At 43.2% G+C, this 27,086-nt stretch overlaps 1 protein-coding gene across 5 annotated transcripts in view; it reads right to left on the bottom strand.

Annotated features, from left to right (window-relative positions):
- Positions 1–470: 470 nt before the first annotated feature.
- RIPOR1 (RHO family interacting cell polarization regulator 1) overlaps positions 471–27,086 on the bottom strand; it is a 157,296-nt gene continuing 130,680 nt past the window's right edge. For all 5 annotated transcript variants that reach the window (XM_070760325.1, XM_070760323.1, XM_070760326.1 and 2 more), the window contains exons 13-22: positions 23,895–24,596; positions 19,290–19,411; positions 16,476–16,656; positions 15,335–15,470; positions 13,723–13,884; positions 12,276–12,434; positions 9,169–9,365; positions 7,125–7,208; positions 5,596–5,686; positions 471–1,458 (exon numbers count right to left, since the gene is read on the bottom strand). In XM_070760325.1, coding sequence (XP_070616426.1) covers positions 1,361–1,458; positions 5,596–5,686; positions 7,125–7,208; positions 9,169–9,365; positions 12,276–12,434; positions 13,723–13,884; positions 15,335–15,470; positions 16,476–16,656; positions 19,290–19,411; positions 23,895–24,596 — 1,932 coding nt within the window. In that variant the 3' untranslated portion in view covers positions 471–1,360. The remainder of the gene's footprint in view (positions 1,459–5,595; positions 5,687–7,124; positions 7,209–9,168; positions 9,366–12,275; positions 12,435–13,722; positions 13,885–15,334; positions 15,471–16,475; positions 16,657–19,289; positions 19,412–23,894; positions 24,597–27,086) is intronic.

Raw genomic sequence — 27,086 nt, 5'->3', positions numbered from 1 at the left:
TAAAACGGGGCAAAACTCACTTAATAAATGTCCCAGTAAACAGAAATTTTGGTTGCAATTTTGGTTGTAAGTCGAGGACTACCAGTAGCAGCTCCTAAAAAGTCATATTTTAAGTAATCCGTGAAATATTTTTGTAAGCACGAGTTGTGGGTTTCCCCTCCCTACATTGTTTTCATTTCTTTTTAAAAAACTATTTTGAATATTTTGAAGGAAAACTAGAAATGAATATTGTATAGATTTTCAGTTCTGAAAAATAGATGTGCCAACTTGTTATGTTATGTTTGATCTTCAAATTTGCCCATCTGCCCAAACTTAAATGTCTTCTTTGTTTAACAGACGGTAAAATAAAGCTGTTCTATTTTGCTGACTTAATTCATTTGTAGTACTCACTTCCTACAGCTTCTGAGAAAAGCTGCAGCCCCCCAAAACAAGCAAACACAATGTCCACAAAATTACACACTTTCAACTTATTTGCTCAAACGTCTGTTTATTTCAGGCAAAATTATCCAAACTTCTTGATAATTACATTATATATATATTTATATTTATAGCTATGTAGATGTACAGATAAATTTATAGATACTTTGTAGAAAAGGACTTTTTGCTTCCATTTGGCTGATGCCACCCTCCCCACCCCAACACACACACACACACAGGCACCCACGCACCCATACACACACACACAATGTACATAAAAAATATTAAAATAGCACAAGAAGAGGCCCGTTAAGTTTCCATCTTCCATAGCATCGTCACTATAAAGACATGGGTTTCCCTTCCCTTGCTGGGAATGTAGGACTCCTTCCTGATGGTTTTTTTTCTTGCAATCCAGAGGAGAAATCTGCAATTTATTCAAAGCCCTAATGGAGGATCTAGCTGGCCCCAAATTTCGTTGCGAGATTCACAGTCCCACAGGGTGGACAGAACAGTGGAGAAGAGAACAGGTTAAAGCATTAAACAGGGACTTTTCGACGTGCATCTTTCCAAGAGTATCTTCAACCGATGGCTTTTGCTAATGTTGCTGGTTTTCTCCAAGCAGATCCAAATAGAAAGGGGTTCTTTTTCGGTCCTGGCTATAATGATAACATGCCCAGTTCAACACCGTCCTCCGGATTCGGTAGGTTTCTGTAGGAGGAAGAAAACCGCGGAACGGATCGCCTCCGTGCTGGTGCCGGAGCCAATGAGCTAAGGCATTCTCCACGTAAGGCAGGAGGCTAGCGGTACTAATACTGCTGTGGGCATGCTCCACCATTGACAGCGGCCGATATGACTTCGGTTCGGAGGACTCCACTGAAGTTCTGCAGCATGCAAGGTCCGTGCCCAACAAAGGATCAAGCAGGTTGGGTCGATGGTGCTTCCTTCAGAAGGCGGTACTGGCCATGCTGCCCGGGGCGAAGATCCGTGGCAAATTATCCAGAGATTCTTCCAGCCTTCGATGAGCTGACTTGCCATCGTCCCCTGAAAACACACACACATACAGAAATCAGGCGCCCATCAAGATAATTTCTGCCTCAACTTTGGACCCAGGTCTATCTGCTACACTGCTGGCACTGACCAGTCTAGGCCAGGGGTGTCAAACTTGATTTCATTGAGGGGTGCGTTTGATCTTGGGGGACCTGGGGGAGATGGCCAGTTCAATGTCACTCATGTCGGGGTCACCTGTGGTGGGCTGAGGGCTCTGCTAGCGAAAACGGGCTCCCGAGGGCCGTTTCAGGTTGCAACGGCCTCTTGCAACCTTCTGCCAGTGAAAATGGAGCTCAGGAGGCCTAATGCGGCCCTCGCAAGCTCCGTTTTCACCAGCAGAGGCACTGTAGAGCAGTCCTCTGCTGTTCCCAGGGCCAGATCTAAGCACCCCACAGGCCAGATGTGGCTTGCAGGTCTTGAGTTGGACACCCCTAGCCTAGGCCATGTACAAGAATCTGCCTTTCTTGGCCATGTATAAAAAAATCTGACCTGTTTTTTTTTTTAAATAGTGACAGCTTTTCAGGAACATTGTTTATACAATATAGTGGTCTAATTTGCCTCTTGAATTTTGACCCCGGTCCACAATCCAAGTGGAATAATCGTTCCCAATGCAAACATTGATTGTCAAACTCCTTCTTTTAAAGAAGTGTTTGTTTATGAATACATATGTGCTCATCAGTTCTTAAACATTTTTGGGTTAATTAATTAATATTTATTTTAATTAATTTAATTGATATGCCGCCCAACTCCTGAAGGATTCTGGGCGGCTTACAACAAAAAGCAACATCTAAAAGAACAATTTAAAAAGACAGTTTAAAACCCATTAATAAATAAAATCATGTGTATCCTTTGTGGCCAGATCTAAATGATATACCATTTGATCAACGGCCAACTTTTGTTACTGTCTTATTTTGTGATAAATCTCTAATATACTTCTCACATCTCATTAATCAACATAAAATTTTGTTTGAGTGGTCCCCACCAAACATTATAATGTGATGTGTGAAGTCAACTCAGCACATATTTCACTATTTCTGCCATCTTTCTTACGTTTAGCCAGGGCTACATACTATTTGTTCTTGGTTTCATGCTGATGTTTCTTTAGAGCCACATGCATGTAAACACAGGAAGAATGGGTTGGGAGACATACATCAGCGGGCCCACAATCTTGAGAACTTTGCAAAATTCACAGCAAGGGACATCTCTGCATGCTAAGCGGATAACTTGCATTTGAGAACACAGAATGGCTGGGCAGACATTGCAACAGAATCATGTTTAGCATGTGGGTTTAGAAATTGCACCTCTCTCATTTAAACGCTTTTATCAAGCATTTTGTGTTCAATTTGCACAAACATCCATGGGTGACCTTTAAGTAGTAGCTCCATGTTTGTTCTTCAGAGATAAAGAATGTTTAGCACAAAGGTCTTCAAACTTGGCAACTTTAAGACTTGTGGACTTCAACTCCCAGAATTCTCCAGCCGGCATAGCCGGCTGGAGAATTCTGGGAGTTGAAGTCCACAAGTCTTAAAGTTGCCAAGTTTGGGGACCCCTGGTTTAGCACAATTGCCCATACACATTCTCAGAATTAAATCGTCTTGCTTGCTTGCTTTTCTGAATTCTGTAGAATTAGGGTATAGCTCCATTCCATATTTTGAAAGGAATTAATATCACAAGCCTCTTCCGGCTGTCTGCAGACAACGTTAGAGAATTTGCAGATTAATAAAAACAGTATGTTTTTAAATCCTGGTAGCTGTGAAATGTAAAATTCAACCAGAAATTTTAGGTAGATTTTACAATATATTAGTGTGTTGCACTTCTCAAGCCAAGGATCAGATTTGGCTGTTGATTTGGCCCTACACCGTAAGATGGGGGCAAGGTTATAGGGGGGGGGGGAATTCCAAATTTAATTAAATATAGTATACGTTGAAAAGTATTCCTAGTATTGACAAACATGGGGAATTATTTCTAAGCTGCTTCTTGGCAAGGGTTTAAACTAGCTTCTACGGGTATCAGGATTGGGGGCAATCCAGTTTGAAGGAAGTAGCCAATCTACTTTCCTCTTGTTCTCCCACTACTCAACAAACTTCGGAGTCTTCGGAGAGGGGCGGCATACAAATCCAAATAATAAATAAATAAATAATAAACCTCTGCCAAACTTTTCAAGTTCCTTAAAAATGCAAAATACCCTAAGCTGAAGATTGCTTAAAAAAAGTGCTTTCCTTAAAATCAAGGGACAACACAGAGAAGCCAATGACAAATCAAAAAGTTGGAGGTGTTTTGCTTTAAAAAAAATTGGGTTCAATATCTGACTTCTCTTGATTAAAAAGACCAAGTACCAGGTGAAGGGAAAGTGAGTTTTGGACCTCTGAGCATTTAAGCACCACTTATTTCTTTGGCTCTGAAATAATCATGGGATTCTACCATAATCTTATTTATGATCTTCTCCGATTCGTGCAAGTTAATGAAACTGGTTTTTTTTTATTGGGCTGAAGTGAAAGTGTTGTTTGAAATCCTGAATCCTGCTTTAGGATGAGTTCTCAGCGTGTGGGATCTCACCAAAAGCCATGGCAAGCAAAGGCATTGCCCCAGCAATGGGTGGAGAAATTTCCACCCGTTTCGCACCACATGCTAACTCTTAAGCCCAAATGAACAAAATACAATTTACTGGGTTCATACCGCATGCAACACCGGAACAAATAAACCACATTTAGGGTGAACGGGATAGTGTGGTTCCTACTCAAGACAGTTATTAGGTTCACACAACACAGGCACACGGTTATCCAATCTCATTTTGGTCCGTTGTAGCATCTTGCGTGAACCTTTTAATCTGGGACCGAAGCAAGAGTCCCTCATCGGGCGTGCCATTCCATGTGCAACAGGGACGAGAGACGTACAGAGCCATAAACACAAGCACAGCTGGAAGATGCTTGCAACTCGGGGCCACAGCGAAGACGCAAACCCAACCACATCAGGTCAAGAGACACCGGTTAGACATGCAACGGGCAGGGGAGGGTAGCTAACCGGCTGGGTACAAAATCCCGACCTGTGCAGCCGCTGTCCTGACCCAGAAGTCTACTGAGCCCCATCAGAGGGTTCGTTCAGTGCCATCTATCAAAGGATAATAAACAGCAAGGACTACGTAAGTATTTTCTTCCCAGGATAGCGCTAGCACTTAACACTTCTATACTGCTTCACAGTGCTTTACAGCTTCTGCTAAGCCAGTGTTTCTCAAATTATTTTCCATTATCCCCCACCCAGGAAGAAGTAAACATATCACGTCCCCTCCAACTCTCCGCCGGGACGATTGTTTGCAATATTCAGCACATCTTCGCTGAAAAAACTCAAGCGGCTTATCAGCGTGATTGAGGTGTAATGTGTTTAAGTGACGTCTTAATTTATTTGGCTTCATGCTGTCCGATGCCGACATTTTTTAGACCCAGTAAACATATCAGTCTTTCCTTGTCTCCCATCATAGTCACAATGAAACCAAGTGCTACGTTTCGTCCTATTTCCTCATCTTAGCTTTCGGGAGACTTAACGTTTGTCTCATGATCTCCGTCTCTCTCCTCTTTTCATTTCTGTTAAATATTTTTCCATGGTGTCTCTTAAGGGTTTGTTATCTGCATTTCATATCTCCTGCTCTGTGCTGTGTGCAAAAAACCCCTACTCCCTGCGGCAAAAAAAGCCCACTCCCCAGGGTCATGCACCCCCCCCGGCATCGCTCCGTGCCCCCCACTATTTGAGAAACACTGCGCTAAGCGGTTTACAGTGTCAGCCTCTTCCTCCCAACAATCTGGGTCCTCATTTTACCCACCTAAGGAAGGATGGAAGGCTGAACCCACCTTGAGCCCGTCAGAATCGAACCGCTGGCGGTCGGCAGAGTCAGCCTGCAGTACTGCATTCTAACCACCGCACCACTGGGGCTGTGGTGCACCCCTTTTCCTTAAGCAAGTAGCACTGATACAGCGGGAGGCCAACCTCAGCTGCGGTACCAGCAGAGATCAAGAGAAAGGCTGGAGGTTTAGCACCTGAACTACTTCTGAAACCCCACACCCACCAGCAATAAGCCCTTCTCTTAGGGTAGGAGAAGATTAAGGCGGTCGGGAAAGAGAGCTTGGGAGGCGCACTTACCACACATAAGGAGGCTTTGCTTGGCTGCGTCGCGCACGGCTTCCTTGTCAGTTTGGCACAGATACACCAGCTGTTCAATGCTCTCCTTGGCCTGTTGGTTGGGGGCAGTGTTAAGACAAAGGAAATGACACTGTTCCTTTAAGGATCTGGAGGGAGCCTGGGTAAAAATGCTAAGGAATTATTTGTAACATCCCTAAAACAAACCTATACAGAGTAGATATCCAGTCTATAACCCAGACTATTGCAGTTATAGGATAGATATTATTTGCGTGTATATTCAACAGAGTAGACAGTAAACAAGTCCAAGTCATACACCTGTACATCAATCAATCATATTAAAAAAATGAGATCAGAACACAGTTTTATACACACAGCAATTCTATAATAATTCTCCCCTGCAGAACATACAGTTCTATACACACAGCAATTCTAATATAATTTTCGCCCATACATACCATATAAGACACACCTTTTCCCTTCCTAAAAGAGGCTGATAATTTGAGTGCGTCTTATACTCTGAATGTAGCTTCCCCGCGTCCCCCCCCCCCCCAGGCCTTACTAGCAGCTAATGTTCCCAGCTCTTCCCTTGCAGGCTCTTTCACTGTTACTCTCTGCCAAGAATGTTTTCCACGCCCTAAGTCTTTGCAGGGTTTTTTTATTACTCTAACTTGCTCCAAATCAAGTTTCTTTGTAGCCTTAACCAGGTGCCATTGATGTTCCCAGCTCTTACCAGCTTGCAAGCTCTTTCATTGTTACTCTCTGCAAAGAATGATTTCCAAGCCCTAAGTCTTTGAAGGGTTTTTTTTTTCATTCAATACTTGCTCCAGATGTTTTTTTCCAGCCCTACCCAGTTGCTAACCATGTTCCCAGCTCTTATCAGCTTGCAAACTCTTTCACTCTCATTTTCATTCTCTGTGAAGAATGTTTTCCATTCTTGGGTGGGTGGGTAGGTAGGTAGGTAGGTAGGTAGGCAGACAGACATATAGATAGATAGACAGACAGACAGACAGAGAGATATATAGATATGACAGACAGAGAGACAAATAGACAAATAAAGTAAACCAGACTCAGAAGATCAGTAGGTATCACAGAAATAATTGTAATACATAATAAAAATATCACCAAGAAGCAATAGATTCGGAAACTGACTTGTGCCCAAAACAGTTTCCCATGCTACTGTTCTCACAGCATTTCAGAGGAAAGGGAGGGAGAAAAGAACAAAGACGAAGAGGAAAAGAAAGAAAGAAAGAAAGAAAAAGGAAGGAAGAAAAGGAAGGAAGGAAGAAATTAAGAATAGATAAGATAGATGGATGGATGGATGGATGGATGGATGGATAGATAGATAGATAAACAGATAGATAGATAGATGATAGAGAGAGACACACACACACACACACAGACAGACAGACAGACCAATCTTCTGAGTGCCATCTCCACCCAACAGATTTATTCTGAGAAGCACCAGCCAGTAAATACCAGTAAAAGACGCAGAGCGACAGCTGATTATGCTCGGAAGAACCAGCCCTCACCTTAAGGCAGCCCAGAGCAGCACAGGCCGCCACCCGCGTCTGGGTCTCTTCATCCTCCAACTGCTCCAGGAAGCAGACAAGAGCCTGAGGAAAACATCAAGACAATCATGTCTGCTTGGCCTCAAAGGAAAAACAACCTCTTCTTTCCGAGTGATGTGTGTGTCTGTTTTGGAACCCTTGGCTTTGAAAGCTTATGCAAATAAAGAATAGGGAGGAACGGGGGTTGTAAATGCCTTCCTTTTCCCATCATAGAACCTACACCAGTGATGGCGAACCTATGGCATGGGTGTCACAGGTGGCACGCGGAGCCATATCTGCTGGCACGTGAGCCGTTGCCCTAGCTCAGCTCCGATGTGCATGTGTGTGCCGGCCAGCTGATTTTTGGCTCTCACAGAGGCTCTGGGAGGGTGTTTTTGGCTTCCAGAGAGCCTCCTGGGGAATTGGGGAGGGCGTTTTTACCCTCTCCTGGCTCCAGGGAAGCCTTTGGAGCCTGGGGAGGGCAAAAAACATAGAAACATAGAAGTCTGACAGCAGAAAAAGACCTCATGGTCCATCTAGTCTGCCCTTATACTATTTTCTGTATTTTATCTTAGGATGGATATATGTTTATCCCAGGCATGTTTAAATTCATTTACTGTGGATTTATCTACCACGTCTGCTGGACGTTTGTTCCAAGGGTCTACTACTCTTTCAGTAAAATAATATTTTCTCATGTTGCTTTTGATCTTTCCCCCAACTAACTTCAGATTGTGTCCCCTTGTCCTTGTGTTCACTTTCCTATTAAAAACACTTCCCTCCTGGACCTTATTTAACCCTTTAATATATTTAAATGTTTCGATCATGTCCCCCTTTTCCTTCTGTCCTCCAGACTATACAGATTGAGTTCATTAAGTCTTTCCTGATACGTTTGATGCTTAAGACCTTCCACCATTCTTGTAGCCCGTCTTTGGACCCGTTACAAGAAAAGAAGGGGAGGAAGAAATGGAAAAATAACCTCCTCCTCTTCTTATTTTTCCATTTCTTCCTCCCCTTCTTTTCTTGTTTTTTCCACTCTTTCTTCTTTCTTTTCTTTTATTTGTTTTTCTTCTATTCTTTTTTCTTTTTATGCTTGTTTCCCTTTTTTTAAAAACTCTTTCTTTCTTTTTACTTTATTTTTCAGCTTTTACTCTTAAATTTTATTTCCTTTTTGCTAGTTAGTTGTTATTTGTTTATAATTTTTTATATATTGGAATTACATATTAGCTTTTGTAATTCTGCAATTCGGCTAATTGGGTGTTTTTAGGAGATGCTATTTCTCTCTCCTCGAGTTTGTCATCTGTACTTTTTTTTGGTTGATGTTCTTTTTTTCTTTAGAAGTTCCTTATTAATGGGCAATTATCATTTTAAAAAGGTTATTCATTATATATGAAAATCGACATAGAAGAGATATGGAGAAATTTGAATTTTATAGCCTAATCTACTTGAGACATTTTAAATCTAGAACAGCTTAAAAGAGGTTTTAGCTAACAATATTTTTGTACAATATAAGAAACTGAGTAACTAATTTTTATCCAGATGTTAAAAGTCTAGGAGGCAGCATTGATCTTTGCATAAATACAATTTGTAAAAGTGAACTATTGTAAAGCAACTTGATGTTTTTGGTATTTTTTAACTGTACTGTGAATGGAGAGAAAAAAAAATCTTTGAAAACATAATGATTGTTTCCTATGATTGACCAACAAATCTCCAGACCTCCCCAAAATTGCAACAATCACATTTCGTCATTAAAAGCCCAAGAAATGAAACACACCCCTTTAAGAATGTGTAATGTGGCTGAGGGTAAGAATAAGCTATCTGTAATACAGATAGCATTTAATGCAGTATTAAATTAAATACTGTATTTTATTTAATTTAATACTTATATTAAATACAATAAATTAAATACAGGAAAAATTAAAAATGCTGTTTCTCTTTTACTAATATTGTATTATTATATCTCTGTATACCACCAATATTTACTTGACAAAACAAATAAAACAAATACATAAATAAATAAAATACTTGCCCGCTCCCGAAAACTGGGATTCTCCGACAGGTTGCGCAGCTGTGCCGTTACGGCCCCGATAACTTTGGTGTTTCCTTCCACAAGAAGCAAACTCAAAGCTTTCAGTCCATCCTTGCGTAGCCGGCTTTCGGGGACCCTCTTCAGCGCCTTCAAGACCACATCTTGGTCATCGGAATTCAGGTTCTGGGCTAGCAGGACTGAGGGCCAATTAAAGGACAAGCATCGGCATTAGCGACAATACGATTCAAGTTGGATCTTGCCCAAAGGCAGGTGACCATCTTCCAACCGGGGGAAATCTCCAACCCAAATCGCATTTGCTTCCCTTCTGGGATGGTTTTTTTAAGATGGTCCATGCTGAAATTTCTCACTTTTGAGATCAGAACCGAGACCGCTTTATGGCATTTAATTCATGGCAGTTATTCACACAAGCAAATCAACTTGCCATCATATCCTTAACTGGTGTCAAACATACTTGGGGATTCTTGTATTATTTTCTTTTTATGTATAATTTTGTTTTAAATTCACCTTTGCATAAACATGCACACATATACCATAAATCATATACTGTATATACATATCTGTGAGCCACCCTGAGTTTTCGGAGAAGGGTGGCATGCAAATTTAATAAATTATATATCTATATCTCTACCTACCTACTATCTATCTATCTATCTATCTATCTATCTATCTATCTATCTATCTATCTATCTATCTATCTATCTATCTATCATCTACCTACCTACCTACCTATAATCTATCCTATCTATCTATCTATCTATCTATCTATCTATCATCTATCTATCTATCTATCATCTACCTACCTACCTACCTACCTACCTATCATCTATCTACCTACCTGCCTACCTATAATCTATCTTATCTATCATCTATCTATCTATCTATCTATCTATCTATCTATCTATCTATCTATCTATCTATCTATCTGTCTATCATCTATCTATCTATCATCTATCTATCTATCATCTATCTATCATCTATCTATCTATCTATCTATCTATCTATCTATCTATCTATCTATCTATCATCTACCTACCTACCTATCTATCATATATCTACCTACCTGCCTACCTATAATCTATCTTATCTATCTTATCTATCATCTATCTATCTATCTATCTATCTATCTATCTATCTATCTATCTATCTATCTATCATCTATCTATCATCTATCTATCATCTACCTACCTACCTATCATCGACCTACCTACCTGCCTACCTATAATCTATCTTATCTATCTTATCTATCTATCATCTATCTATCTATCTATCTATCTATCTATCTATCATCTATCTATCATCTATCTATCTATCTATCATCTATCTATCTATCTTTCTTTCTATCTATCTATCTATCTATCAATCATCTACCTACCTACCTATCTATCATCTATCTACCTACCTGCCTACCTATAATCTATCTTATCTATCCTATCTATCCTATCTATCTATCTATCTATCTATCTATCTATCTATCTATCTATCTATCATCTATCTATCAATCATCTATCTATCATCTATCTATCTATCTATCTATCTATCTATCTATCTATCTATCTATCTATCTATCATCTATCTATCTATCATCTACCTACCTACCTACCTATCTATCATCTATCTACCTACCTGCCTACCTATAATCTATCTTATCTATCTTATCTATCTATCTATCTATCTATCTATCTATCTATCTATCTATCTATCATCTATCTATCTATCTATCTATCATCTATCTATCTATCATCTATCTATCTATCTACCTACCTACCTACCTTTTTCTATTCAATAAACTATAAACAAGCATCTTAATTTTGCAAACTTTTGTACTTTTATCGCCTGCTTCCCCCCAATATTTCATAATACTCTCCTTCCTCTATCTTCCCGCTTCCTACCTTCTTTTTCTTTCTCTTTCCTACATACCTCCTCTGCCTCTCCCCTTCCTTCTCTACTTCCTCTTCCGCCCTCTTTCCCATCCCTGAGTAAATCTATTCACAATTCCTTTTATGCTTAACAGACAGGTAACTCAAACCCCTAACTTCATTTAATCATCAGTGCTACTTTTATATCCCCCCCCCCCAATATTTATACATATATTGTATTTATTTCTAGGTACCGTATATTACTAATGCTACCTCCTTTACTACCTATTTTTGTTGCCTGGGTCTACTACTTTTAATTTCCCATTTTCTTCCAAATTAATCCCAATTGCTTTCATGCATATTCATTTTCTCCTATACCTCATTTCATACTCATCTTTCAACTCCATCCTTTTTGTATATTTAGGTTTTAGGCCCTGCTTCCCCATTTCCTTAATTTTTATCTTTAGTTATTTTATTTTTATCCAGTCATCTCTATATGCCCTAAATTTCTAATCTACTGTGTTGTTGTTGTTGTTGTTGTTGTTGTTGTTGTTGTTGTTCTTCTTCTTCTTCTTCTTCTTCTTCTTCTTCTTCTTCTTCTTCTTCTTCTTATTATTATTATTATTATTATTATTATTATTATTATTATTATTATTATATTTTCTTTATTTACAACAATACAGTACACACATAACAAAGACATTTAAAAACAGTGGACTTTGTGTGACGAATGTGCATGACATTTCTCATACTACTTATTCCTTCCGATATAACTAATATTAACAAATCATTCACAGTTTTTATACATTGTTCTTACTCAAATAAATCTTTCCTTTCTTTCCCTTTTATCCCCAATATTTAACCCTAATCTTTCTTTATCGTTTATTTTTTGTCTTTTTTCCTCTTTGGCAATACATCTTAAGATATTCCTTTTCTCCCCCAGCCAGCTATAGATAATCTACCTTTTCAATCCTCCTCTCACCTGGTATTCTTGTATTCTAAGAGAGGTGTTTGTGGTAGCTCCATCGTATTTTAAGAGTGTCCAAACTCAACTCTTAGAATTCCCCACCAGTCCACAAGTCTTAAAAGTTGCCAAGGTTAGATACCATTGAAACATAGGACCAACAGCAATACATTATTTTGTTTTTTGTACTATTAGAGCTTTTCCTGGTGTCCCCCAGCTGCAAAACAGCTGCCTATCACGCTATAACATTGCTAAACACTCGTTACCTTCTTCAGCCAGCTCCAAGATGTAGGATTCCAGTGTAACCACAGGCAGGACCTCAAAGTGGCTCCAATATTGAAAAAGGGTGACCTGCTCCGCTTGACAACTCCCCTGACGTCTGGGCAGCCTGCGCCCCAAAAGCTCTTCCACCAGCTTTACACACACTGCAACAGGAAGACAGGCACAGGCGGAGATACACCATGTAATTTCAGAACTCTAAAATGTCCTGGAGCCATACCCAGGTATTACATAAGTCACCATCTGCTCTTTGATAAACCAGTGCCATAGACATGAATCTTAGCAGCAATGGAATAATTTATTTTATTTATTTATTTATTACTTAGATTTGTATGCCGCCCCTCTCCGAAGACTCGGGGCGGCTCATAATTGCTTCTTGAGTAGGACTGAAAATGTATAAATGATTTTGAATCTGTCTGCTTATGCCTCGAAACTAACAGTGGGCAACAAATATAGGTAGTAAGAACATAAGAACGTAGGAAGAGTCATACAGAATCGGGCCAAAGCCCATCAAGTCCAGCATTCTGTGTCACACAGTGGCCCACTAATTGTACATGGGGATCTTGAGCAGAAAGAGAAGGCAAGACCCTCCCTTTCCCTTGACCCCCAACAAATGGGACCCAAGGGAACCCTGCCTGCCTCAGCCAACATAGAGGTGGTATATGAACATCAGTTTCAATAACCACTGATACACTTGGCATCCATGAATCTGTCTAATCCTGCCTTGAAGCTATCCAGGCTGACAGCTGTCACGGCCTCTTCTGGAAGTGAATTCCATAAACCAAGGACCATCTGGGTGAAGAAATATTTCCCTTTATTCTGGGAGTTGAAGTCCAGATATCTTCAAGTTGCCAAGGTTGGGAAACACTGCTATAGGGAATGAAACATTCTTTTGGATGTATTTTGGATGTTCAGTAATAGTAAATAGATAGGGAAATTGTATCTCTTTGAGGTGAGGCACCCCTAACCCAAACCCTTGACGTGAGTGACGTCAAATTGGCCACCTTTAAGCCAGTCACATGACTTTTAATCCCCCCCATTCACATGATCATCAAGCCACTCCCACCTGGTCACATGGCTGGCAAGCCACACCCACAAAATAAAGCCATGTCCGCAACGTGGTAGTAAAATATTTTGCAGCCCTTCACTGAACATCTGCAAGTAAACAACAAAGCTCGGAGAGCACTAAGGACCTCATAGTTTAACTCTAAGCTATACAAATATTCTCTCTCATAAAGCTGCCTAGGAGTTAGCAATGTGTTCTTCCCTTGTGACTCTGTCAATCATACGTGATATGCCTGCCCTGCCTCCCAAAACGGATCTTTGCTTTTCATGGCAGTTAGATTCAAACACCAATTGAAAATAATCTACAACCTGGGGAGTGGAAAGAGAGAGAAATAAGCAGGGATTGCTTTGAACGTAAAACACACTGACCTGAATCGGCCAAGCCCGTCTGACGGTCATTGATACGTCCTGCATACTCGGCCTTAAAGTTCTGCATGAACTTTTCCACGGAGCAGGTAAACACGTTAGGGGCAGCGACACAACCGTCCCAGAAAGAGAGAACTCCTTCTTTCCGCTTTGAGAATTGTACCGCTGAGAAGAGAAACAAGGTCCACAATTAACCCTTCTAGTTTATCCCATGGGGGGGGGAGGAGTTTGCTGCTCCCGGTGCGTTGTGAGCGCCGCTTCACATCTCCGGTCTGTGTGTGCATAAGTCTCAGCGAGATTTTGTTTCTGTGCATGCGCATGAAGCAAAATCTTGCAAGGGGACACACATACGCACAAAATTTTGATGATTTTTTTAACCCCTGCGCATGCCTAACTAGGGCACCTTGCAAGCTCTTTCCTTGTTACTCTTTGCAAAGAATGTTTTCCAAGCCCTAAGTCTTTGTAGGGTTTTTTTTTCATTCTCTACTTGCTCCAGATGTTTCTTTCCAGCCCTAACCATGTTCCCAGCTCTTACCAGCTTGCAAGCTCTTTCACTGTTACTCTCTGCGAAGAATGTTTTCCAAGCCCTAAGACTTTGCAGGATTTTTTCCATTGCTCTACTTGCTCCGAATGTTTCTTTCCAGGTGCTAATGAGGTTCCCAGCTCTTATTGACTTGCAAGCTCTTTCATTGTTACTCTTTGCAAAGAATGTTTTCCAAGCCCTAAGACTTTGCAGGATTTTTTCCATTGCTCTACTTGCTCCGAATGTTTCTTTCCAGGTGTTAATGATGTTCCCAGCTCTTATCGGCTTGCAAGCTCTTTCATTGTTACTCTTTGCAAAGAATGTTTTCCAAGCCCTAAGACTTTGCAGGATTTTTTCCATTGCTCTACTTGCTCCGAATGTTTCTTTCCAGGTGTTAATGAGGTTCCCAGTTCTTATTGGCTTGCAAGCACTTTCATTGTTACTCTTTGCAAAGAATGTTTTCCAAGCCCTAAGACTTTGCAGGATTTTTTCCATTGCTCTACTTGCTTCGAATGTTTCTTTCCAGGTGCTAATGAGGTTCCCAGCTCTTATTGGCTTGCAAGCTCTTTCATTGTTACTCTTTGCAAAGAATGTTTTCCAAGCCCTAAGACTTTGCAGGATTTTTTCCATTGCTCTACTTGCTCCGAATGTTTCTTTCCAGGTGTTAATGAGGTTCCCAGCTCTTATTGGCTTGCAAGCTCTTTCATTGTTACTCTTTGCAAAGAATGTTTTCCAAGCCCTAAGCCTTTGCAGGATTTTTTTCCATTGCTCTAATTGCTCCAACTGTTTCTTTCCAGGTGCTAATGATGTTCCCCGCTCTTACTGGCTTGCAAGCTCTTTCATTGTTACTCTCTCCAAATAGTTTTTTTAAAGCCCTAACCAGGGGATAAATTAATGTGCTGACTAAGGACGCTAGCCAGATGAATACCTGGTAAGCAGATTCTTTTTCCTATTTTCCTCCCCCAAAACTAAGGTGCGTCTTATACTCCGTTGTGTCTTATAACCTGAAAAATACATTCTGATCGTTCAGTGCTGATCCCCTCCTCTCCAAGAGCGGATACGCCAGGGCCCAGTTTTTTGCCATTGTCCTACCTTCCTCAGCCGAGCCAGCAGACCCCGCTCGGTCCACGATCAAACGAGTGGCCATCTCTAGAATCTGTACTTCTCTTCCCAGCCTGTCAAGGGCATACATTTCCTGGCAGCGGAGTGGCCCAAAGGTGCCCAGCTTCTATGAATCAAGAGACAATGGTCAGGAGAGAAGACGCGATGCCAACGCGTATGGGGGGCGCTGGGATTTTAACGCGCACTGTTCCTGGAAAAAGTCAGGATTATGTATTTGTTCGATTTTTATGCCTCCCTTCTCCTTAGACTCAGGGCGGTTTACAACATGTTAGCAATAGCACAGAGCCAGCCTATTGCCCCCACAATCCGGGTCCTCATTTTACCCACCTTGGAAAGATGGAAGGCTGAGTCAACCTTGAGCCGGTGATGAGATTTGAACCGCTGACCTACAGACCTATGGTCAGCTTCAGTGGCTTGCAGTACAGCACTCTGCCTGCTGCGCCAGCCTGGCTCACCCCGTATGAACCAAACCAGCACAGCAGCCCAAAATCCCAGGATAGCAATAGCATAGAAACATAGAAGTCTGACGGCAGAAAAAGACCTCGTGGTCCATCTAGTCTGCCCTTATACTATTTCCTGTATTTTATCTTACAATGGATATATGTTTATCCCAGGCATGTTTAAATTCAGTTACTGTGGATTTACCAACCACGTCTGCTGGAAGTTTGTTCCAAGCATCTACTACTCTTTCAGTCAAATAATATTTTCTCACGTTGCTTCTGATCTTTCCCCCAACTAACTTCAGATTGTGTCCCCTTGTTCTTGTGTTCACTTTCCTATTAAAAACACTTCCCTCCTGAACCTTATTTAACCCTTTAACGTATTTAAATGTTTCGATCATGTTCCCCCTTTTCCTTCTGTCCTCCAGACTATACAGATGGAGTTCATGAAGTCTTTCCTGATACGTTTTATGCTTAAGACCTTCCACCATTCTTGTAGCCCGTCTTTGGACCTGTTCAATTTTGTCAATATCTTTTTGTAGGTGAGGTCTCCAGAACTGAGCACAGTATTCCAAATGGGGTCTCCTTGGGAATTCCTTGGGAAACTCCGATTTAAAAAACATCAGGGCAGACATACGACGGGTGACAAAAACACACATGTTCACACTCACTAGCAGCAAGCGGTTGCAGTGGTTCAGGTGTAGGACCAGGGCCTTGTCGAGGAATTCGTTGCCAGTGGTCAAGGGCTCTAAGCTGCCTTCTGAATTCAGGCCCCCAGCGGCGTCTTCAGCGGCTGTATCTGCAGTCCCTGGCATTTTGCCCACGGATGGAGGATGGCCGTTGCTTGCCCCCCTGGAAAGAGAGGCGGTGGATATAAAACATAAGTCACCTTCTTTTCTTCTGTATACCCCACCAGGGCGACGTGCCCACTTTCCATACATAGTGGCCAGATGCAACTTAGAAGGGAAAAAAATGCAAAGGGTCAACTTGAATAAATTTGCCCGTGATTTCTGAGCACCGCCAGGGGGGAGAAGGCAGGATCAGATCGATGTATATTAGGAAGTTGGTCAAAGGAGGTTTCGAAAATATTTCTAGCAGCGCTACAGGATTCTGTGACAGCTTTGTTTCCTATGCCAGTGTTTCCCAACCTTGGCAACTTGAAGATATCTGGACTTCAACTCCCAGAATTCCCCAGCCAGCGAATGCTGGCTGGGGAATTCTGGGAGTTGAAGTCCAGATATCTTCAAGTTGCCAAGGTTGGGAAACACTGCTATAAAGCCCTTCTTGGCATCGGACCAGAATACCTTCGGGACCGTCTTCTGCCGCATGAATTCCAGCGACCGATTGGGTCCCACAGAATTGGCCTTCTCCGGATCCCGTCGACGAAACAATGTTGTCTGGCGGGACCCAGGGGAAGAGCCTTCTCTGTGGCGGCCCCAACCCTCTGGAATCAACTCCCCCCGGAGATCAGAACTTCCCCCACCCTCCTTGCCTTTCACAAACTCTTAAAAAGCCACCTCTGCCGCCAGGCTTGGGGAAATTGATTCCCCCTGGCCGTTCTATTTTATGTATGGTTGGTTTGTGGTTATCTTCAAGTTGCCAAGGTTGGGAAACACTGTCCTATGCCATCCGTCTGGTGACCACGCAAGATCTGTTTTTCCTTGCCATAAACATCTCGCTCCGTGCGTCCCCCAAATAATAAACCTCTCTGAAAATAAGGCCAAGTACTTATTTTGGGGGGTTCAAAAAAAATATAAGACAGGGTTTTATTTTGGGGGGAAACACTGTATTTATTTATCTTATCATGTTCGTGTAGTGTAAAATTGGAGGCGGTGACCCTTTGAGGCAAAAAAAAAATTTCATTTTTGATGTATGCCAATTAGTGTACATTCAAAGTGACAATAAAGTTGTTCTATTCCATTCTATTCCCACTTGTAAATAGAAGAGTGTGTGTGAGAGTGAGAGAGGAGGGAGGGAGAGGGAGGGAGGGAGGGAGGGAGGAGAGAGAGAGGGAGGGAAAGAGATGGAGAGGAAGGGAGGGAGAGAGGGAGAGAAAGGGAGAGAGTAGGGAGGCAGGGAGGGGGAGTAGGGAATGATGGAGAGAGAGAGTAGGGAGAGAAGAGAGAGAGGAAGGGAAAGCGGGAGGGGCGAGAGGATGGAGGGGAGAGAAAGAGAGGAGGGAGGGGGAGAAAGTGGAAGGAAGAGGGAGAGAGAGAAGGGAGGGAGATAGAGGAGGGAGAGAGGAAGGAAGAGAGAGAGGAAGGAAGAAAAGAAAGAAAGAAAGAAAGAAAGAAAGAAAGAAAGAAAGAAAGAAAGAAAGAAAGAAAGAAAGAAAGAAAGGAGACAACAGAAACAACAGATCTTGGTGGCAGTTTCATCCATTGGCCACCGAGTGGTGCTGCTCCTTCATTTTCTGCCGGCTTCCACCTGTTACACCAGATGGCTTTAGAGGGCTTCTCAGCAGCTGCATGAGCACCGTGGGAAAAGTCACTGGCATCCTGTGGCCAAACCTTGGCAAGATAATCGCTGGGAGGGAGCAGCCTCCAGTCAGACCCAGGAGATACAGGTAGTCCAGGACCTACGACCACAACCGACCCCAAAATTTCTGTGGCCAGCTGACTTTGTTGGTTGGAAGATCGCAAAAGGGGACTGCAAGATTCCGGGCCGTCATGAATAGGAGTCAGCTGCCAAGAGTCTGAATCAGGTGGGAGTTACACTTACTGGCCGCTACTAATGCGCTCTCCGGGACTGTCGCGGAATGCCCATTGGCACGAGATTTGGCTTCTGCAGATGCACAGCAAGAGAAATCTCGCATGACAACACTCACGTGTGTGAAATTTTGCCGATTTCCGCCGGTTTCTTCCTTTCCGCGCATGCGCCGAAGCAAAAAAAATGTGCCAAAACCCAGCAAAATCTGGCGTGCAAGAGTGTCCTTGCGCGAGATTTCACTGGCTGCGCATGCCCAGAGGCCAAATCTCGCACGGGCGTTGGTCCGAGGTGCTGAGATTTATTTATTTATTTATTTATTCATTCATTCATTCATTTGTGCAATACACAAATACACAGGAAGAAAAATAGACATGTAGTAATATATATATAAGGGTAAAGTGAACTTAGAGGAGAGGATATATGAAAGGAAGAAAATATATATGATAAGTGAGAGAACGGAAAGCCAATTGGACAGGGGACGAAAGGCACACCAGTGCACTTATGTACACCCCAAATGTGCACACATTTCAATTCCCGCTACCGGAACCCCAATCCCAGACGTACGGAGTGCAACCCGCTACTGGTCTGAATGTCGATCACATGACTCGGGAGATGGGTGCCACGGTCGTAAGTATGAAAAATGGACATACGTCGCTTTCCCCCCCCAATGCTGTTTGTGACTTCGAATGGTCACTAAATGTGTTAAGTCAAGGGCGACCCGTGTGCGGAGTTGGCTACGGGCAACTTCAACCCAGCCTTCAAGTCACCCTACTCACTTGTCGTCGTCCCCTTCCGAGTCCTCGGATTCAGAAGCGTTGAGGAAGCTGAAGCTCTCGAGCGCATGTTCCACCGTCAGGCTGGTACTGGAGGCTCGGCTCAAACACAGGCCTTGTTTTTGCTTGTGGGGAGGAAATTAAAAACAAGTCTCAGACAGGTTCTCTTTTGGGCCCAGTTTGGATCAAGCAATTCTCCTTACTACTCTGCTTCAGGCCCTGCTGGGCCTGAGCATCTGAGCATCCAAAAGAGGAAAACACACCCTCAACACAGCAACAAAACTCTCCGTTGCCTAATTTCCCTATCAATGTTCAAAGAGGAGATGACCAAAAACCAGCTGAAAATCTATCATTATTATTATTATCATTATTATTATTATCATTATTATTATTGTTGTTGTTAATATTATTATTATTAACAATATTATTATTATTATTGTTCCCTCGATTTTCGCGGGGGATGCGTTCCGAGACCGCCCGCAAAAGTCAAATTTCCGCGAAGTAGAGATGCGGAAGTAAATACACTATTTTTGGCTATGAACAGTATCCCAAGCCTTCCCTTAACACTTTAAACCCCTAAATTGCAATTTCCCATTCCCTTAGCAACCATTTAGATTATTACTCACCATGTTTATTTATTAAAGTCTATTAAAAAAATATTTATTAAAGGTGGACGAAAGTTAGGTGATGACATATGACGTCATCGGGCGGGAAAAACCGTGGTATAGGGGGAAAAACTGCAAAGTATTGATATGAGCTAGCCGCCAAAAAAAGCCAACACAGTTCTAGGCTGCATTAACGGAGGGATAGAATCAAGACCACATGAAGGGTTAATACCACTTTATAAGGCCTTGGTAAAGCCACACTTGGAATACTGCGTTCAGTTTTGGTCGCCACAATGCAAAAAGGATGTTGAGACTCTAGAAAAAGTGCAGAGAAGAGCGACAAAGATAATTAGGATATTGGAGGCTAAAACATAGGAAGAACGGTTGCAGGAACTGGGCATGGCTAGTTTAATGAAAATAAGGACCAGGGGAGACCTGATAGCACTGTTCCAATATCTCAGGGGTTGCCACAAAGAAGAGGGAGTCAAGCTATTCTCTAAAGCACCTGGGGGTAGAACAAGAAGCAACGAGTGGAAACTAAACAAGGAGAGAAGCAACTTAGAACTAAGGAGAAATTTATTGACATAGAACACTTAATCAGTGGAACAGCTTGCCTCCAGAAATTGTGAATGCTGCAACACTGGAAGTTTTTAAGCAGATGTTGGATAACCGTCTGTCTGAAGTAGTGTAGGATTTCCTGCCTAAGCAGGGGGTTGGGCTAGAAGACCTCCAAGGTCCCTTCCAACTCTGTTTTTATTGAATTGCCTATATTAGAGCAGTTCAGCATCACAGCAAACCAAGTTTTCATTAACGTTTATTTGTATCCTCCTTGGTTTACAGTATGTGAACACAAAAGCCTAAAACTGCAGTCTACCTACATTCTACAAACATAGAAACATAGAAGACTGACGGCAGAAAAAGACCTCATGGTCCATCTAGTCTGCCCTTATACTATTTCCTGTATTTTATCTTACAATGGATATATGTTTATCCCAGGCATGTTTAAATTCGGTTACTGTGGATTTACCAACCACGTCTGCTGGAAGTTTGTTCCAAGGATCTACTACTCTTTCAGTAAAATAATATTTTCTCATGTTGCCTTTGATCTTTCCCCCAACTAACTTTAGATTGTGTCCCCTTGTTCTTGTGTTCACTTTCCTATTAAAAACACTTCCCATATTTAAATGTTTCGATCATGTCCCCCCTTTTCCTTCTGTCCTCCAGACTATACAGATTGAGTTCATTAAGTCTTTCCTGATAATTTTATACTTAAGACCTTCCACCATTCTTGTAGCCACGCAGAATTGTCTATCTTTCCCTGCAAGGGTTTTGTATGTTATTTTCCTCCGCAACACAACCACTGTGGGCCTCCAATGTATAGGCAGGAAGTTTTTAACTTGTGAAAAAAAGACAGCGGAAGGGTGCGAGTTGAAGATATACCCGACAGTTGCCCTCCAAAGTTCACAGGAACAGATGTGGTGAGAAATTGAACTGAAAATAATTTGCTACGCGAAGGAGGCATATAGTTACATCAGTCTCTCCAACATTTTTGTCTTCCTTCGTAGAACTGGTCGCCAGAATTACGCAACACTTATTATTATAAAATTATAAGAATGGCGGAAGGTCTTAAGCATAAAACGTATCACGAAAGACTTAATGAACTCAATCTGTATAGTCTGGAGGACAGAAGGGAAAGGGGGGACATGATAGAAACATTTCAATATGTTAAAGGGTTAAATAAGGTCCAGGAGGGAAGTGTTTTTAATAGGAAAGTGACCCAAGAACAAGGGGGCACAATCTGAAGTTAGTTGGGGGAAAGATCAAAAGCAACATGAGAAAATATTATTTTACTGAAAGAGTAGTAGATCCTTGGAACAAACTTCCAGCAGACGTGGTAGATAAATCCACAGTAACTGAATTTAAACATGCCTGGGATAAACATATATCCACCCTAAGATAAAATATAGAAAATAGTATAAGGGCAGACTAGATGGATCATGAGGTCTTTTTCTGCCATCAGTCTTCTATGTTTCTATAAACATAAAACAAAGATGAGCCGATTGAAATCGCATCTTTACGTATCTTGGTTTCACGTTTATATACGTGTTGCATCGTTCAGGCAAGTTCTCAAAACCAGGTTTCGGAGGGAACTCCTAAAGGGGAGCAGTTTTGCAGAATGGCCATGAATAGATTGCGAAAAAACACACACACAAAAAAGTGGGGAGTTTCCAGAATTAAATGCAGCCTTTGTTTGAAAGCAGGAAAAATCTCATGGAATCGCTAACTCTCTTGAGATTTTGGACAGATCTCGAGGAGGTGACTCAGAATCTTGTGATGTCTGGAATGACACCAAAAAGAAAAAAGAAAAAAATATGTCCCGGGGATAGAAAAAGAGATTTGCTAAAAATTTGCAACGTTCAGTTTTATCCCTTGCAAAATGGCAGCCAGACAATCTTTGTGATTCCCACTAATTGTTCTAATGGTTAAGGAATTTCTCCCTGGTTCTAGGTTGCGTCTCTGCACTTTTTCCTAAAGCAGTGTTTCCCAACCTTGGCTGTTTGAAGATGTGTGGACTTCAACTCCCAGAATTCCCCAGCCAGCGTTGCTGGCTGAGGAATTCTGGGAGTTGAAGTCCGCACATCTTCAAACGGCCAAGGTTGAGAAATACTGTCCTAAAGTCTCAAAATCGTTTTGACATCGCAAAGACTGAAACTGGATGCATTATTCCAAGTATGGCCTTATCAAAGCGTTATAAATAGGGGTGGGTTCCCATTACCGCCGCTTCTGGTGTGCTCTGCACACAGCTTTGGTTCCCTGGCGCGCACGTGTAGTAGCGTGGTTTTGCTTCTGCGCATGAAGCAAAACCTCATGAGAGGATGCGCGTGTGAGATTTTGGTAGTTTTTTGGCTCCTGCGCATGAGCAGAAGCAAAAAAAAAATAGCTGAAATTTCTCTGGTGTGCATGTCCTCAACTTCAGATCGTGCAGAATGCAGCTGCGAGAGCAATCATGGGCTTCCCCAGGTATGCCCATGTTACACCAACACTCCGCAGTCTGCATTGGTTGCCGATCAATTTCCGGTCACAATTCAAAGTGTTGGTTATGACCTATAAAGCCCTTCATGGCATCGGAGCAGAATATCTCCGGGACCGCCTTCTGCCGCACGAATCCCAGCGACCGATTAGGTCCCACAGAGTTGGCCTTCTCCGGGTCCCGTCGACTAAACAATGTCGGTTGGCGGGCCCCAGGGGAAGAGCCTTCTCTGTGGCGGCCCCGACTCTCTGGAACCAGCTCCCCCCAGAGATTAGAACTGCCCCTACCCTCCTTGCCTTTCGTAAACTCCTCAAAACCCACCTTTGTCGTCAGGCACGGGGAACTGAGATATCTCCCCCGGGCCTATACAATTTATGTATGGTATGTTTGTATGTATGTCTGCTTAATAATGGGGCTTTTTAAATATTTTAAATTGTAAATTATTAGATTTGTCATGAACTGTTGTATTGTGTTGTGAGCTGCCCCGAGTCTATGGAGAGGGGCGGCATACAAATCTAATAAATAATAATACAGTAGTACCTCTAGATACGAGCTGCTCTACATGCGAGTATTTCAAGATACGAGCCACGAGGGGAGAGACATTTCTGTTCTAGTCCCGAGCTCAAATTCGGGATACAAGCCGAGCGTCCACTAGGTGGCGCAAGAATCCTTGCTTTTGGTTATCTCGGAGGGGAAAAAAGTTATTTGTTCCAGATACGAGTTGCCTCGAGATACAAGCTCCCTTATGGAACGAATTATGCTCGTATCTAGGGGTACTACTGTAATAATAATAATAATAATAATAATAATAATAACAACAACAACAACAACAACAACAACAACAACAACTGTACCAGTAGCAACCTGCCACTGAGAAGACCTCAGGAAAGCACTGTGCCCGTTTGCTTAAGTGCTACGGGAACCCTTCCAAGCTTCCGACGTGGTCCTAAAGCTTTCCACCCGCTCACTTACCAAGAGAATCTCCTCAAGGTGCTTGAGTTCCTGCTCCAAGACTTGCAACTCAGGGAACTGGCCCCGATAATCGTCCAGAGCGGAGGCCAGTGTGTTGATGGCCTCCTCCAGGCCCGAGTCCACAGGTTTGGGCCTTGGTGCTTCCGAGATCGCCGGCGGCGGAAGCTGTGCCAAGGCGGATGGGGCCAAGGAGGACTTAGGCTGCTGTGGAACCTCTGGGGCAGGACCGGGCGTGTCTTCACTTTCCTCTCCAACAGGAGCGTCCCCGTCAGTCTCGTCCTCTCGCTCTTTGTCCTCGCAGATGGGAGTGTCCAGTGGCGAGCCCACACTCGGGGGCGAGGAGTTCGTTTCCAAGGGAGGGGCATCCCAACGGTTAGCCTCCTTGGGTGCAGGACACTCCTTCTCTTCGGCTATGGGCAAGTCTACACTTGCTTCGCTGATCTGGCTAAGAGTCCGGGCGTAGGGCACATGTCCGTTGGCCATGGCGGCCACCTCTGGGATTGGCGGCTCTTTGTCCTCGGGGTGGGTGAAAGCAATTTCGATGGCGGGCGGGGCGGCCTGCATTGCAGGTTGCACAATAGGTCTGGGCAAGGAATGGCGGGCACTCCCGGACAGCTGGGGGCTGGACGAGTCGTCGGACGACTCTGAAGAGATGGACCAGGCCGCCCCGTTTTCCAGGTCCTCCTGCTGCCGCAACATGTTCTGAAGAAAACAACAACACGGATAAGACACAACCGGCACTGAGCATCGCAAGTTGGAATGAGCGCACCAGTAGGTTTTACAGAGGTGGGTTCCTACAGGTGCATGACAGTGCACCGCTCCAGTAGGGGCCCGCCGACAATGCAATTTTGGTGCGATGGCTCCAGTACTGTCTTTGCTGGACCATGCGCACTGCCATCTTTTCCCCCCTTGTTTTCGGCCAATTTTCAGCTCTCTGTGCATGCGTGGAAGAAATTGTCCCTCTGCGCATGAACGGAAGCAAAAAGTCATGATGTGCACCCATAGGAGAAGATAAGAGGAACCCACTGGCTACCGATCGGTCTCCCAAAACAATTCAAGGTGTGAGTTATTACCTATAAAGCCCTACATGGCACTGGACCAGATTATCTACGGGACCGTCTTCTGCCTCACATGTCCCAGCAACCGGTTTGGTCACATGGAGTCAGCCTCCTCTGGGTCCCATCAGTCAAACAATACTGACTGGTGGGACCATGGGGAAGAGCCTTCTCTGTTGTGGCCCCGATCCTCTGGAACCAATCCCCCCCCGAGATTTTTACCGCCCCCACTTTCTTTGCCTTCTGAAAGGCGTTAAAAACACATTTATGCCAGCACACAACGAGGAGTGACCACTACAAGCCAACAAGACAAAGGAACAGTTCGCTATAGTCAAGTACCACTTATCTACCTGAGCTCTGCCAGGCGCTACGGACTACAGGGGAGGTTAAAGCTGAGAAAGCTCCGTTTGCGGGAGAGCAAGCGATGCAGCAGTGCGAGCACTTACGCAACCCTGAGACGCCTTTGTGCTCAGCTGCACCGAGGAGACGTCGCTGCACGAACAGCTCCACGGCAGCCTTTCCAGGACGGTCTCTTGGAAGACGTCCATCAAAGCCCGCCTCTGCTTGGGGACCGCTTCCCAAGGCAGGCTCTTGAGCGGAGAAAGAGGCAACCGTCAACACTCAGGACTTCCAACTTCAGGCGGGCTCCCTACGTTACCGCTTATGGCGGAGTGTCTAATTCAATTTTTTTGAGGGCCGCAACAGGGTGGTGTTTGGAGCGTGGAGGGAGGGGAGTGTGGGGCATAGCTAGGGCGTCCAGCTCGATGCCTGTGGTGGCCCGAGCACCCTGCCAGTGAAAATGGGCTTTCGAGCTCCGTTTCAACTGCGACAGCCTCCTGCAACCCTCTGCCGGGGAAAATAGAGCCTGCGAGGGCTGCACGCAATCTCAGTTTTCACCAGCAGAGGCATCGCGGCCTGGTCCTTTGCTGTTCTCGGTGCAGCCCCACAGGCCAGGTCTAAGCACCCCATGGGCTGGATCCTGCCCCTGGGCCTTGAGTTTGACGCCCCTGTGGGATTCAGATGAAGAACGCCCTGCTACTCTCTAACAAATGTAGCTATTTTCCTCCAATTAGAAAGATTGGAGACGTTGTTTTTCTTCTTCCACTCGGATCGTTTCATGTTGCCAACAGGAACAACCTTCTGCTGATAAAACAACGTTTGCTTTGGATTGGTTTTGTTTTTCGTATTTTTTTCTCCCCTTCCCTTTTTCCTTGACGTGAATCAAAGAATTCACATCATGGGTTTTTTTTTCCTGAGGGCCACACATATGGGCTTCAAATGAAGTGCTGGAGATACAGACACACGTATCCATACCCCGGAAGTAGACAAGGCCAGATTAAAATGAGCCACGGCAGATCAAAATAAAATTGGGATTAAAGAAAACTAATCCAAATTAAGCACTATTTATTCCACCTGGATCTATCTATCTATCTATCTATCTATCTATCTATCTATCTATCTATCTATCTATCTATCTATCTATCTATCTATCTATCTAATCTATCTATCTATCTATCTATCTATTTACCTACCTACCTACCTACCTACCTAATCTATCTATCCTATCTATCTATCTATCTATCTATCTATCTATCTATCTATCTATCTATTTACCTACCTACCTACCTACCTACCTAATCTATCTATCCTATCTATCCTATCTATCTATCTATCTATCTATCTATCTATCTATCTATCTATCTATCTATTTATCTACCTACCTACCTACCTGCCTACCTATTAGATTTGTATGCCGCCCTTCTCCGAAGACTCGTGGTTGCTAACAACAATAAAGAAGACAATGTAACAAATCTAATATTAAAAAATAATCTAAAAAACCCCAATTTAAGAGACCAATCATACAAACAAGCCTCCTGAAGCCTGGAGATGGCAAAAAATGGCCCAACGGGCCAACCAGAAGTTTGGAGACAAACTTCCCGTTGGGCCTTTGGACCGGTTTTCACCATCCTCAGGATTCAGGAAAACCTCCTGAGGTCTGGGGATGGCGAAAAACGGCCCAACAGGCCTACCGGAAGCTTCGGTAAGGTAGGGGAGGGCACAGTGGGATTGTGCGCATGTGCGGGGGGCATTGCATTATGGATGTGGACAAATGCGCAAGCACAATGGCGTGTTCGTG

The sequence above is a fragment of the Erythrolamprus reginae genome, chromosome 9 (assembly GCF_031021105.1).
Source record: "Erythrolamprus reginae isolate rEryReg1 chromosome 9, rEryReg1.hap1, whole genome shotgun sequence".
Classification (NCBI taxonomy): Eukaryota; Metazoa; Chordata; class Lepidosauria; order Squamata; family Dipsadidae; genus Erythrolamprus; species Erythrolamprus reginae.
Note: the sequence above shows the minus strand (reverse complement) of the source record. Positions and strands in the feature narration are given on the sequence as shown.